We start from the raw sequence: 15,135 nt of genomic DNA, 5'->3' as shown, positions 1-15,135 counted from the left end.
GAAGTTTGGAACCCGAGATGTTAGCGTTTGCAGGTAATGAGTACAAAACGCTCTATGCTATATGTTGTTGTATTGTTAATGAAGTCAACATAACTTAATGACTTTCTGTGTCTGAAGGCTTACATGTACATCAGTTCTACATTAATAACGATTTTATATCGCTACGGAAATACATAGCTACTGTAGATGAAGACATAGCATAAACAGTACCGTGCAAATTATTTATATTTTAAACGAAACGCTTCTTTTATATGACGCATAATCGCATATGATTGCAATCTGAAAGTGATTGCTACTTGAAATTATGTTATTGTAGTACAATTTCTGAATAGCTGGTCTGACGAACGTCATTATATTTGCGGCAAGTGCATTTGAAAAGAATCATTAGCATTTAGGTGAAATAAAGAAACCATCACGGATATGCATGCTCGATTCCCCGCCCAGGTACAGTCCCGGAATAATGTGAATCTCCCAGTAAGGTGGACTTGCTTCCAGTGCAGCTCGGTGGCGCCCCTCCCCCTTTGTCTTTCTGTTCCTCCCTGTTATCAGTAGAGGTCGCATGGCATTGAGCATGGAGAGGAACAAGCCGAAGTGTAACTCCAACTGAACGCATGGATATAAACACTCCTACACGACAAAGCAGACAGGGGACAGCGGGAAAATAAAAAAAAACATGACCTGTCCGCAATGACTCTAGGGTATACGGTCCACGATATGGAACGGCAAAGTTAAAACTTAGATGCAGCTAACTTTATTCGAGACTTATATTGTCAACGAGTGCATTTTAAAAAAACATTTTAGTTTTCTGAAAAAAGGAAAGCAATTTAAAAAGGAATATGAATGCAAATATTCCAGTCAATTGAGCATCACTCGTTGCAAGCCTGCTGGTGCTGAAATTAGACCACGAACGGATGTGAGTAAAGGGTGCACTGAAAGACTCAACCCCCTTTTTCTTTCTATCCTTCTGTTTCTTTTTTTCGGTTAAACAATAGAGAGAGCGAGCTACATGCACTGAATCTGCTTTCATGTCGTCAGTCTTACGGACTCTGAGATGGACGTGAGATTTTATCCGGCAACACCTTCTACCGTGGGTTCATGTTCATTACCAACTGATTCAAGTTGCCTGAGCTCTTTGGAGTATTACCACTGCAACAAGGTAATTAGGAAATAGCCGACCTGCTTTTTGTTAATTGCGCCGCGAGTTTTCTCTATTTTCAAGCTGCCTGACGTTTTGCCGCTCGTTTTCGTTATTATTATTACTATCATTAGTATCATGACAATTTTAATAAACTATGTGTGTGACAATATGTCAGTACTCGTACATGCAACGTTTGCTGAGTCCTATGCTGTCGATCGCGTCTCCCGTCGGAACCGAACTAAACTGCAAAGTGGACGCAGAATGAGCAGGAACAGCCCGAGTTTATGCGCGGATGAGGGGCTGCGGTACATTTCTCGGACTGATTGCAATTTCAACGAATATATGCCCGGAAACACTGGGCTGGGGTGTCGCTACATTCAGAAAATAATTAGTTTGTAGGTGGAACCTCTCTCGGGCGAAAATGCTGAGTGGAGTAACCGCCTTCTTTAAACGGTGTTTTTTTCCGAAACGTTGTGAAAATACAAGGATCAGGTACAAGTTGCACAGCTTAACAGTTTTAGGTAAAAAAAAAAGCACTCACTGTTACAGTTACACGATTTTTAGTTTATCCGTTGTGTGGCATTTCCCTGTATGTAACCGACCGCCGATTCACTTGTAGCGTACTTTACACGTGTAGCTAAAACGTATGTTTGAATCAAAAAGTGCAAAAAGTTAGATGCTTAATGTGGTATTTCCCTGCTCTTATTATACAGCCTGAACAGTTTACATAAACGCTTTGCCGTTTCTGAGGCTGTATCATAAAATGAACGATATTATTTCTCAACCCTTATCGGACCTTAGATGCACATAAATGTCATGTACAGTTCTGATTTACTCAGATGCAATGGTGGTTTCAAGATTCTAAGAACATTTTATGCATTTAGCCTTACAGAAATGTGGGTAGTTTTTATTCTTAATCTTGTGTGGCATAAATTAGCACCGGGTTCCATTTCCTGTGAGCGGCTCAAAACAACTGGCTACTTTAGTTTACTTTTTAGAAATCAGACCGAGGCGTTAGCGCCTCCCAGCTCCTCAAGGACAACGATACAAACGCCGTCGACGTATCATGTAGCCCATCTAGGCATAATGTACCATCTTTCCAATCGGAGTACGTAATGAAATGAGCCATGAGTTCACGCCGTAGTTAAAACAGGTCAGGTTACGTGCTTGAGCTGCTAAACTTGTAGACTGGAATTCACGCGGATATTTGTAAATGTTACGCCTTTGTCTGATTCTTTTCGGTTTTTTTATTATTACTTTTAAATGTAAGATCTAACTGCTTAGGCGTTACTTCTCACGTACATGAATCGCTTTAGACTTGCACATTAAAATCCCTCGGCCACTATAGTCCTTTTTTCCACGTGGCTGATGTTATATTCTTGCTTTGCAGATGATCCGCTCCAGGTCAGTTTGCGGAGCTTATTATTTATGTAAAATGGTGGCCGAACATATCGATTTTGTTTGTAGCTTTGTATCCTCTGGCCAGGATCCGCCCAGCGGGCGAGAAACTGCGTGCGGCTACAGTTGCACCTGTCGTCCGTCCGATTTTATCTTTTTTATGAAGTTAATTTTAGACTGTACTAACTTTAAGAAAATAGTCTAATAAATAAATGTAAAGGTAAGATAGTGGTATCTTTTGACATTGCCCCCAGAAAATTACAAACTTAGCGTTTGTACGTCTATTACAAATTAAACTACTTTTATGCTGTTCTTGCGCTACAAGATAGGAATGTAGGCCCAGACTCGGTAAATGAGATTAATGCTGAAATTCAGAAAATAAAATTATTTGAAAAGATTTTAGGTTATTAATATCTCAGTAATAAACTAACAGTGTAATGTTTTAGCGTATGATTTCCAGTTATACTACGGATACATATAGCAGTTGCATAATTCATAAATAAATTTTTATGAATACTAACATGATTAAAATCGATTTAAATGTACAATATGACATAATGCGTTAGTTGGGTGAAATAACGCTCCGTGCAAGACGAACTTTGTGCAGCACAAGTTAAAAAGAGGGACGCTGCATAAGGTATCCTGTCGCTCACTTCGCACTGAAACTGCAGCTGCATGTGCGCATGCGTGCAGACCGTAATTTTCTATGGCGGTTGGTTCGTCACTGCAACGAGATAAAAAAGCAGTTTGCACCTACATTAAAATGAAAAATGGAGTGATCTTTGGGCAGTAGAGAAAACCATGGTTTTGTTTTTCTTTAAACACAAAGCATACTGCATTTCTTAACTTTTACGCATCCTAGTTAATACTTTTTGCCCGCATTGCTCGGCATGCATTCGTGTTTTTATTTTTCAGTTTTTGAATGAAACGTGACCAGTTCGTATTAGTAACATAACAAGGAACACATTATTTTTGTTTCCACAATGTAAGTTAGGATACTTTCAGATGGCATTATGGAAAAAAAATACTGCAATTGATTTCTGAGGGCATGTCTGTTAAACATGAAAAGAGATGCTGTGATGGTTGTGAAGCAAAATGTCTGTGTTGGTCTGAGAAATACATGAAGAATTTTCCTTACATTGTAAGCCCTTAATGACATCTTTGTTGAAAAAGGGTCAGAGCTTTGTGATTGAAATTTGTTAAGCTTTTAATTTACTGTTTGGATTTATGAGTCATTTATTTAACATGACTCACTAAATCTTATGCTTGATTAAGTGCTCATCTTCAGGACCAGCACTTTCTGAATTAGAGATGTATTGTACTTCTTTTTTTTAACTACTGTATGTCATAGAGAATAAACAGTCAAAGCCGGATTTAATTGCAAAGGCAATAACGGTGATTTTTGAGCACTGAAGCTGCTAATAGAAGATGCATTATTTCCATTATTTGGTCAAACACTGTTTAAGAGTAACAAAAAAGTATCTAGATAAATTACGAGCCATTCCCAGTGTAATGTATTCCAGTTTGACTATTCTAAAAGTAAATAATGATAAATGCATTTTTTTAATGTTGGTAGAACATGTCACAAGGAATGGGCCTTGTATGAGTTTAATGTGTTAGCATGTTGATACTGGAGTGTCATCAGGTTGTAAAATAACTCAAAAATAGGCGCATAGTACAAATACTTAAACTGTGATTCACGGCTGCAGTTATGCTTTTTCTTTTTTGTGCATTAGACCACAAGCGTGATCTGGTTATTCAGCTTTCATCACTTTACAGGCAACTAAAAAAGAAAATACCATATTTATTGTACTTATGAAACATCTGGCTAGCTATACTTTGTGTGTGGTTGGGTTAATAAAGCCTTTCTCTTTTGCTGCTTTTAATGGCCAAGCATCTGTGTCCCAGCCTGAGTAGCCTCCCGTCTTAAGAACTGGCTACCAAACAAAATACCCTGCGATGATTTCTCAGTTTTGTGTTACAGCCTTCATAATAAATCAAAGTGTATATTCATTTTCAGTTGTGGTATAACTGGTGGTACTGAACCTGAACCTGGAAGAATTGTTTGGTTTTGCAGATGGTAGCTAGCTAATTATTGTTTTGTGCGCACTGACCTTTAGATTATATCGGACTTGCCACATTTGCGAAAAACAATGAAAAAAATGAAAAGTTTCTTAGAATTGCTAAGCTGCGAGACTTGGAAGATTAAACAATATGAAAGCAATAAATGGGATGTCTGTATTTGATGAGAAATGTCTCCAGAATTAATACTCAATCACAAGTTATACAGAAGGCAGTGCACATGGTAATGTTTGTTGTGTGAGGCTCCCTCTAATAATAAAAAAAGGGTACATTTTGTTCTGTTGATGCGTTGTTTTGTAAGTTTATGAGTGCAAGAGTTTGATGTGTGCATAGTGAATAATCTTGAGGTTCCTGTTGGTTAACTTATTCAGAAGTTGTGGGAGATAAGGAGGCCTTGGATTCTTTATGAAGATGTGTGTCATGTCGCAGTGGCTTGGCAGACCCAAATGTGTGCTGCCCTTGAGATTCATGAAGAGGCTGTGCGTGAAAGCAGGGAGGGACGTTGTCAATTGCATGACGCGGCCTTTACAGGACGAAGGGTCTCCAGTCTTCTTTTACAGCGGGAGCAACTTTTACGAAGCAGACCTGGCGAACTGCGGGAATAAGATAGTGGCAGTAGAAGTTGTTATCCTTCAGTGTTTACTCTGCAGTGCGCTGAGACAGTCAAATATGCATGTATGCGCAAAATAGGAAAAAAAAATCAATTTCTAGTTAGTGTTATGCAGGCTACTAATGATCTCGCTGCTAGTAGCTTACGGTCTATGCATTGATGACCACTTTTGTACAGTTTTGTTACAGGGTCTTTAGTCATCTGCTTATTACGATACAGTATGTTTGTACTGGGGATTTACTCTTTGATCATTTCCAGGTACTTAGTACTTAATGCTGAGTCCATTTTCAATGTAGAGCTGCATGTAGAATTTTTTTATTTTTATTTGTTGAACGGAGACATTGCTCACCTGTATATATTTTTGCTTGTATGTGTCTTTTTTTTTTTTCTCAATAAAATGAAAGGGATAGTTTTATTATTTAAAGATTCTTCATCAGGATATTAGTTCATTGTATTTTTCTGAAATTGATGTTTTTGTATTATATTGAATAGGAAATGGGCAACGGTACAAAATTTATGGAAATGTAAACAATTTAAATTCATGGTTGAATTTTTCAAATGTATGTGTAGTGTGTAAATTACTGGTAAGGTAATGGAGGCTTGCAGTCTGCAGGTTGACTTGACAGGAAGTTCCGCATGACATGTAAATGTGTTGATAAGATCATTCCACTGGATAATTACACCTTCTTTGGGCATTTCTCTTGTTTATTAACATCTTAATAGAATAATTATCCTGCAGATTTAGTAGCAAAATAATTATGCAGTACAGATTGTTCAACATTATGTTAACACCGTACAGAATTTTATTTAATTTCTTTTGTAATTCTCAAATGTTTTCACACTGGTATTTGCCATATTAGGAATGGAGCGTGTGGTTGGTTCCTGCTTGTTATGGATGTCATCCATTGGACATTAATAAGCAGATAAAAGTGCCATAATATAATTCAACCCTGAGCTTATGAATTGGCCTGCTTGAGACAACCTGATGAATTTTATTGTTATGTTTCCACCTGAATTACATGTTTAGGATTCTGGGGACAAGCCTTGCTAGGTTTAATAGCTCTCTGAGCTCCAGGGCATATTGAGAAGTGATACTGGTCCATGTTCAAGGAAATTTCGAACAGTTGGCATTTTCGGGGGTTATTGTGAACAGATTGGTCTGGGGCTTACCTCCAGTGGCTAATTGGATTAAACAAAGGCAACTTTCTTGCATCTGCAAGCCTCCTGTGTTTCCACAAACAAAACAAAACAATTGTGTGAGGATTTGCTCTCCTTTGGACTGCAAGCAAGCCGCCCTCCCTTCCTCACGATGCCAACCAAGAGCATTTTTAATGCTATTTCGTGAAAAAATAATACCATAATTGACATCAACAATTACGAATTGTACGTAATTGTTGTCGTTTCTGACAGTTTAATAGTGTAGAATTAAAATATACATCGTTGGGCGCACTCTGCTTATACACTGTAAATATAAAGGCAACTTTCGTGAACAGAAGACGTGAGTCATGAATCATTCTTGTCTGTACGCAGGGCCGCATATAACCACTGTCAGAAATTCCATTCCTCAATATAAGAGTTCACTTTTGTGCATGTGCTGACTAGATAATGAGCTGAGAATGATTGAGTGTGTGGGAAGTGAGCAAGTTGTGCAGCGGATGGCTTGGAGGTCCCGGATCATTTTTTAACCATTTTGAAGTCTCATCCGCCGGCTTTCAGGGCTTCGCTCATTTCAGCACACGGAGTGATGATTTAACAGGCTAAAAATAACACCAGGCTGTGTAATTACTGTTAACCTTGTGCTGCTACATCCATCTAAAATAAGGTCTGGTGAGGCCTTTGTTAATTTCAATGGTAGGCAACTAAATTTTACATTTCTTATGAGTCAAAATGCCGTGGCTGGTTTTATAAAGATGCATACTGCATACATTTGAATACTACTAACTTATAATATTACTCTATAACTGAACTTAACTGTACCTATAATGATTAATTTTAACATAGCTGTTTTCCATGTTATAAAAAAGAAGCATTCATTAAATACGGGAAGCTTTAACATTTCGATGTATACCTTGCTAATTGTACAATAAATGATTGTATATGCATTTTATATAAGTAGAAAATAAAATGCATTTTAATCTGCAAAAATTCTGTCATATTTTCAACACCCCACCCCGTTCTTGCCGTGACCTGGGCTTCAGAAAATAGGTTTGCTATTTCGACATGACTGCAGTATGCCACAGAGAAAATGCTAATTAGGTAGGAATAATCAGGCCCGGCTTGACTAGCTGTGCTGGCGTTTACCGCAGTCATTCGTCTGTTTCTGCTGACTGAGGAATCTGTGCACCATTGCTATTCATAGTTGGACAGAGTGAGTCCATTCAGATAATGCAGAAAGGAATGCAGTTAGAATAGGCAGCAGAAAGGATTCACTCTGGGTTGTTTTTTTTTCTTTTTTTTCGTGGTTTTAACGTTAAAAACGTTTCCTCCAACTAGCGAGATATTTAAGAATTTGAAAAAAGAAAACAGTTGTAGGTTGTTGTGCTTTTTTTTTTTTTTTCTACTTCACAGAGTATTTCAAACATTTTAAATATCAAAAGTATGCAGTTTTACAGGTCCTGCTGCTAATCGGGACTATACTTACAAAAGGCCATTTTTAAGGTTTAAACCAGAAATGTCCGGAGATCATGGCAACAACATGAGGATGATTTTTTTTATTTTATGAAAAGTGACTTACACTTTTACTGTATTACACATAAAGAACATACGTTACTTTGCGTACATGTTTGGAGAAAGGTATAACACTTGATAAAACTATAAATAATTAATACTCAGTATTAAAGCTAAATTGTTAGAATATAGCCTATAGATGTTACAGTAGTGTCTGGGTAAATTAAAGGGCTTGGTCCTCAAATGTATTTCTGCCATTGGAAATGAAACGCTGAACTAGGAGTCGTCATATACAGTACAGAATTTAGAAGCACGTTTTAGCATGTAGAAATACAAAGGAAAGGGAAAGTGTATTTGTCCTGCAAAAAGGTGTTTGGAGTAGGATCACAGCATGTGTTCACTGCACCCTGGGTTGCTAGTTGAATTTGTTAGTCAAAGTTTGGGACAAGTGCAGGGACAATTTGATTTACTGAATCCCATTGTCCTGTCACGTGTCAAAGTGGAAACAAGAAGCAAGTCAAATTAAAACTATCACACACAGCAATCTTATTTATGAGTCTTGCAGTCTGTGCTTACTGATCGAGCGACTCGCTTGTAGAGTGTCAAGACAGAAACAAGAGCTGTTATGTATTTCATGTGTAGATAAGTCTACTACTGCAGTAAGGAAAGATTTCTGCTTTTGATAGTCTATTTTTCCCTTTAAATGTCAAAGGGAACATAATCACTTTTCCCCCCCATTCTTCCCTTTCGCTCTTAAACACAAAAAATATGAAATTCACATTTACTGCTGGAAGTTATTACTACTTAAACTTAAGTTCCTACTTTGTTTTATCCAGAAAGATCTGCCTGAAAATCAATCTTTTTGCCGCAGCATCGTTCTTGTAATTAGAGGGGCAAATCTTCTGACTTGGGTCTCTCTGTGAATTATGTTTGCCATTACGGTATTGTCTGAGAGCTGCTGCGTTTTTTAGGAAAAGTGAATATTATTTAGTGAACAAATTCAGCACGTGTTGTAATAACCTGCTTTCCATTGAGTTTTCATATTATCATGTGGGAAACCAGGACGGCCTCCGTGTTGTTGAGTTTTCCTTTTGACGGTGCATTGACTTACCGCCATCGTTCATGTTTCACTTAAGCTGACTGACGGAGCTTCAGCATTTTGGCGGGTGGGGGGGGGGTGGACTGGAATGATCATTAATTATTGTTCAGCTTGAAAAAAATGATTTACTAATCATTCTTAGATTATGACCTCCGTTGATGCATTTTCTGAAAAAGCTGATTATTTTAATTTGGACAAGATATATGGATGTCACTGTATGTGTGGTGAAGTTTTTATTTTTTTTTTGCATTTTTTTTTGCAGTTTAATCTGGAGGGTGATGTTCCACATGGGATAGATCAGTGTACCTGATAAGGAAAATATTCTCAGGGAAATGGTTTTATTCCACTGAAGTACAGGACCTGCTAACATGGGGAATTAATTAGCTTTTTTTTTATTTTTAAATTGTTTGCACTGTACATTAATCAGCTCTGGAAAAGAAATCCTAAAAATGGACAATCAAGTGAGTAAAAGGGCCGAGTCCTAGTGCTTAATGCCGCATCAGTGGTGCAGAGAGAGATAGCAGAGTACTAATTAGGTAACTTGGCAGACGGGTGAGTGTCTGCTGTCTGCAGGTGGGCTGTTATTTTGACGGAACCTGCTTCAGTGGGACTCCTAGTAAATAAGAGCTGTGGTCCTGTGGGGCATGTGGGCCGTACTCTTAGCACAACCTGCAGCCAAATACTTCACAGGCTCTGCCAGCACCTACTGAGGAGCTGACTCGTGGGTATATTCCATTAAGTGCTCATTATATTTGGTAATAGTTTTTTACTGCTAGGCAGAGGAGGAGAAAGAAAGAAAAAAAACTAATTGCTCACATTTGCATATTACCAACCATCTGCGTTTGTTGAAATGCAGATGCCTGATGTCCACACTTTAGCCCCCAGTCGGCGGGAATGTAAACATTTCGTCAGCGTTGTTTTTTTTGTATGATTTAATTGTGGGATTTGCAGCACAATGCACACAGATAGGACACATATTAGTTGTTATTGCGTTTTTTTTTTTTCCTGGAATCGTAGAAGGTAGCAGTTAGAAGCAGGATAGAAATAATGGCTGTGGGTTACTTGCGCATCTGGGTAGATGGAAGCGACGTGTGAGGCGAGGTAGTACTGATAATAAGTATAGACTGCAGTCCAAAGTCAGGTTAAGTTCAGGGCAGAGACACTTTTTCAATGTAACATGGGCCTTTTTTAATTGCGCAGTTCTGTACTATTACAACTGAATCACTTCATTGCTTCGGTAAAGTTTGTTACGAATGGGATACGTACAGGTAAGCTGTAATGCAAATGAGCTGATTTAGCATGCAGAGCATGAAGAAAGGGTTTGGAAGATTTTTTTTTCCCTGGGGAGGGGGGTGTGTCTGTAGAAGAGAGGCATACTTGATTAAACGTAGTTCAGAAACCTAAAGGGCTGGGTCATGTTTTGAATAAGCACCTCTGACACGGGGCAGCACGAACGTTAACAAGATGATTAACGATTGGCCCCTTGTCTCAGTAATTGGTTAACTTTAATCCACATCTTTAATCCAAACCAAATCCTTGTCAGGTCTTTATTCCCTAGATTTTTGTTATTCGTTGCAAACTTCACAAACTGTTTAACTAAAATGAGTGTGTGATTAAGAATTGTTTTTTTTTTCTTCACCAGCCCTTCAGTCCCTAGACAATAAATGTTATGTAAAAAATGGGAGAAATATTTTTTCCCCTCAGTGTCTCACAAAGATGTGAGAGGTTTTAGCGGTTTTGCTGTTTTTGTACATGCGCTGGCACTTTTTAATGCCTAACATTTTTCAAAAATCAAGAGTGCATCACACAGGTGCCCTGTTATGAGTGATATGAGATGTTAGTTTCATTATTACACAGGGGCTGCTTTTCTTTTTTAGTTGTTTGAGGTTCTGCAAAGTTTAGAACGTTTCCTTCCTTTCAAGCTACTTGCTTTCAAATGTTGTCAAATGTGAGTTTTGGCCACACGCTAACACGCTCAGTAATTTCTTTAAGTAATTTTTCTCTGCTCTTTTAAAAAGTATACTAGCTTGCACTTTAGAGTGTTGGTTAAAACAATCAAATGCTTTAAAATTCATTCACCTATACACTTTCATGTTCTATCTTTGTGTTTAGCCTGTAGTTTTTGTTTTATTAGAATCTACACAAATTATTTAATACATAAAGCGGGTAATATGAGGATGCGGAGATGGTCTTCAGGACAGAGTTATGAGGCCCTTCACAGTCCCTGCTGCTTCGTTTACTTCTGTCATCTGTGCCTCTGTTCTGTAATCAGTCCATCCACCAGATGCAGTGACTTGAAAGAAAAGCTGTCATTCTCGTAAGATGTGCCTTTGCCTGGTTCATTTCCAGATGAGCAACTACTGTATGACCCCAGCAAAGAGAAGCTGAGGCGCATAAAATTTAATCTGCCACAGTCTGGCCGCCAAGTGCTGGCAGACAAAACAACAAATAAGTCTCCAAAGTCCTCTTTAAAACTCTTTTTTTTTTTTTTTTTTTTGCACCAGTAAAGTGACTCTCCAATCCAGGATTGCAAATAAATGCTGAACCGGATCCTCCGAGTATAATTTCCATTTATGTGGGTTTTATGGATTTTCCTTTACAAAGGACTTAAGTTTAAATTGCTTTTGACAGATCAGGACTGAGGTTTTAATATTGTCTCCTTAAAATAGAGGTCATTATTTTTTGATATTGTTAAGCCATATTTTTCAGAGTAATCACTTGCTGTCTGTGCATGACAACAACAATGACCAGATTAAATGTTATCTGATTGACTATTTTCGAAACAATATGTAAAACCTCCAAAGTGTGAGAGTTTGTAATACTTTATCTCAGCATGTTATCTGGACTTGATGTTAGGGGCTCTTAAGCTGTAGATTGAAGAGCATATAGTCTTTTGGTGCCTAGAAGAGAAGAAAAGTACATAATCGCCGAGTTTCTCTTATTTATCATCAGTGTTGTTCTTATTTTTATTGCGAAGTTCCTTACATAGAGCTGCTCCATAACTACTGCTTTTGGATGGTAATGAAGAAATGGGGGAAAAGGAGGGAAAATCAAGGGGGGAAATGCTGCTGGGAGTGTGTTCTGGGCAAATGTCAGCATTCTTCTGGACTTCAGGAGGCCCGTGCTGTGCAAACAGATCCTGAAATGGCCAGCTTCAGACCTGCCTTTGGAGCAGCCGTCCCAGGCCAGGTCACAGCTCCCAGAACACCCCCCCCCTTTCTGTTCCCCAGGCAATGGCTGACAATGAAATTAGTCACACATATCAAATGGGTGATAAATTTAAGTGAGGGAGTCCATGTTATCCACAGTCCTTATGGCCCTCCCCAGGTCTGAGCCGATGCCGTGCATCCAAACTGACAGTGGTACTGCCCCCCCCCCCCCTCACCTTCAGAGAGAACAGCAGTGCCGCAGTGTCACTGCTCTGTTCATATGGTATGACTAATGTATTTGGTACATTTCTATATATATATATATATATATACACACATATAGAAAATTTACTAAATTAGTAACTAATTAGTAACATGGCCTGATGTCTCTGTACTAATAGACGGTTGAGTCCCTTCTTCTTGAGTCCAGACTTATCCTTCTCATGCTACGCTTCCATAGTGGATGATTAATTAAAAAGTCTCTTATACTTGCAGCACTTAATGTTAGGGGGGAAAAAGAACATTAGAACATGTGTACTGCCTCAGGCAGCACTTATATCTGACAGGCCTGTACAGTCTGACGTGATCCCAGCGTGAAAGGATTTCAATTAGGTCCAGTAACTAAGACTGACGAGTGGGACGACAAGGACGGGGGTGGGTGGGTGTTTTCACCTGCTATCTTCAAACAAATCTTCAAGATATGTGGCATAAAAGCAGAATATGTCTGGCGTGACTGATGCAAAGGTCACTAGGTCTTCCTAAGTCTCCGTTTTTAAAAACAACTGCATTATCTCAAAATTGTCCTAAATGTAAAACTTTTTTTTCCTGTCTCTTCTTGACTGTTAAGCACACTTCTTAAATTACCTCAGAGGCCCAGTGCTCTTGAGCAGACAGACCACCGCTGATCCTGCCTGTCGACATCATGCATTTACGGAGCAGTAAGTCATCCGTTTTTTAGAGGCAGAGGCCTGGGTGGGTAGGTGGGTGTAGATGCTGTTTGTTGTTTCTCGTCAAAAATAGCTTAAGGAGAATATTCGCACCGCTCTGCGGTGTTGTTTGAAGACGACGTCGCCGATATAAAGCTGTGTTTGTAGCTTAGCGCCTCAGTGTTTCCTCACATGCTAATGCGGCAGCAGCATGCTTCGGATCTTGTTCCAGCGCAGGAGAACGCTGCTGTTCCTCCCTGTGCGGTTCCACCGAGCAGATCCATCTCCATAGCTACTTGCCTCTATAAGAAAAATAATGAACTCACTGTCCTTGGAAAAAAGGAGGGGGGAGAAAAGACCAAAAAAAATCACCTGTAAACATGGCAACTGTTCGAGGTGAAACAGGTCATGTAGTATTTAGTGAAACACAAGCATGCCATCTGGTAGAAATCATGATGTTTTATTAACTAAGATAAAGTCACTGCTGTCTAGGGTTACCCACTGCTATGCAAGTAATTAGAGCGACTGTCGTATACCTGTCCAGACAGAGAATGACATTTTTTCCCCCCCTCGCAAAACACAAGGGTTATCAGGATAACAGCAGGCATGAAATGAGTTTCTGGCCTTCAAAGGATCCATTCTTTAATCTATTGATCCAGTGTGTACTTGTTTGGCACAACATAGTCACCAGCTTGTGTCAAAAACTTACATTAAAAAATAGTAGTTATTTTTTTTTACATGATTATTATTATTTTAATTAACTTGAAGTACTTTCACAGAAAAAGTATTGTTAGGATTATTCTTTTCCTGGTATTCATCATTGTGTGAAAACTGTAATGAAATAATCATCTAAAGGCACCAAAACCAATCGAAATGCATGAGACTGCACTTCGAGTGCATTTAAAAAACCTTTTGTGCATTGTTGCTTTTGTGGCCTTGTATTTCTTTAAGTGCTGTATTGATTGATGTATCATTTACCTGTTTTTGTTGTCGCAGTTATTTTTCTGTTGTTGTCAGTGTCCCACCACATTCAATACTGATTTTAATCAGATGGTCAAAGGCACTCTTTTTTTTCCCCGTCCGATGACATTTTGTATTTTTCAAGTTTTTAGGTGTGGAAAAATGCTCTGGAATTGATGTGGGCTTGTTGAGAATTAGCAAAAAGTACGGCTGGAATTCTTGGATGGGAATAATGTGCAGATTGTTTGCTAGACTGGCTCCATTTTTCACTGCTTTAAGTATATATTATAGTTTGTGCAATCATTTACAAATATTGTACACTGAGACACAGTGACACATTGTATTTTCAGTCTACTAACCCAACAAAATAATCAAGAAAAACCATGGAATTTAGCAGTCACTGAGACTGAGGGTTATCTGTAACTTTTAATTTTCTTCTGGAATAAATATGCCGTTAGTATGAGTATTCGTTTTATGTAGAGCGGCCACGGTGCTCTGCCCTTACGGTTTTCAGCCCTCTGTGTAGTTAATGATCTGTGAGATGTACAGCTTTAAAAAGATTGTGGTCAACTTGCTGTAGAATCTTGGACATGCAAGATACAATTAAAGACCTGCAGAGGAAAAGTGATGCATTAGTGTGGACATTTGATTCAAAGATGGGCTTGGATTAAAAGTAAACAGAGTACACTTGCATTTTGAGGGCTCCGATTAATATTCCTAACTCGGCTACCGTGCCAAAACTTGCATGTCGAGAAGCTAGTCTTCAGAATGCATATGCTTATATATATATAAGCAGAGGAACATGGACAGTTCATAAAGGGCATTGTTAAGCGTTTGTTTGCTGGCTAGTTGTGGTAAGGAAACATGGGTTAGGTCATCCCCTTTGATTTCTCCCCATTGACCTCAATGGTATGTAGTTCCTGAACCATGGATTTGCTGTAATCCTTTTTCCTATTATTGATAGTTGGTTGAGTTATAAATTGTAAATGAGGCATGCATGATTTTGATGGGCCAGGCTATATCGGAAGAAGTGACATAATGCTGGAATAACAGGCCTCGTCCACTCAGTCTCGATGAACTTTCTGAAACAACTGTAACAGTTATGC

At 38.7% G+C, this 15,135-nt stretch overlaps 1 protein-coding gene across 8 annotated transcripts in view; it reads left to right on the top strand.

The window, feature by feature from the left end:
* The first annotated feature begins 554 nt into the window (after positions 1–554).
* tox2 (TOX high mobility group box family member 2) overlaps positions 555–15,135 on the top strand; it is an 84,799-nt gene continuing 70,218 nt past the window's right edge. For 6 of the 8 annotated variants that reach the window (XM_023836366.2, XM_023836369.2, XM_023836364.2 and 3 more), the window contains exon 1: positions 771–1,156. In XM_023836366.2, the coding sequence (XP_023692134.1) occupies positions 1,052–1,156 (105 nt within the window). In that variant the 5' untranslated portion in view covers positions 771–1,051. Of the gene's footprint in view, positions 1,157–2,491; positions 2,543–15,135 lie in introns of those variants that run through there. The other 2 variants (XM_023836363.2, XM_072715439.1) reach the window with 2 other exon arrangements.

This window comes from Paramormyrops kingsleyae, chromosome 8 (assembly GCF_048594095.1).
Source record: "Paramormyrops kingsleyae isolate MSU_618 chromosome 8, PKINGS_0.4, whole genome shotgun sequence".
Lineage (NCBI taxonomy): Eukaryota > Metazoa > Chordata > Actinopteri > Osteoglossiformes > Mormyridae > Paramormyrops > Paramormyrops kingsleyae.
This window is presented reverse-complemented; position numbering and strand designations above follow the sequence as displayed.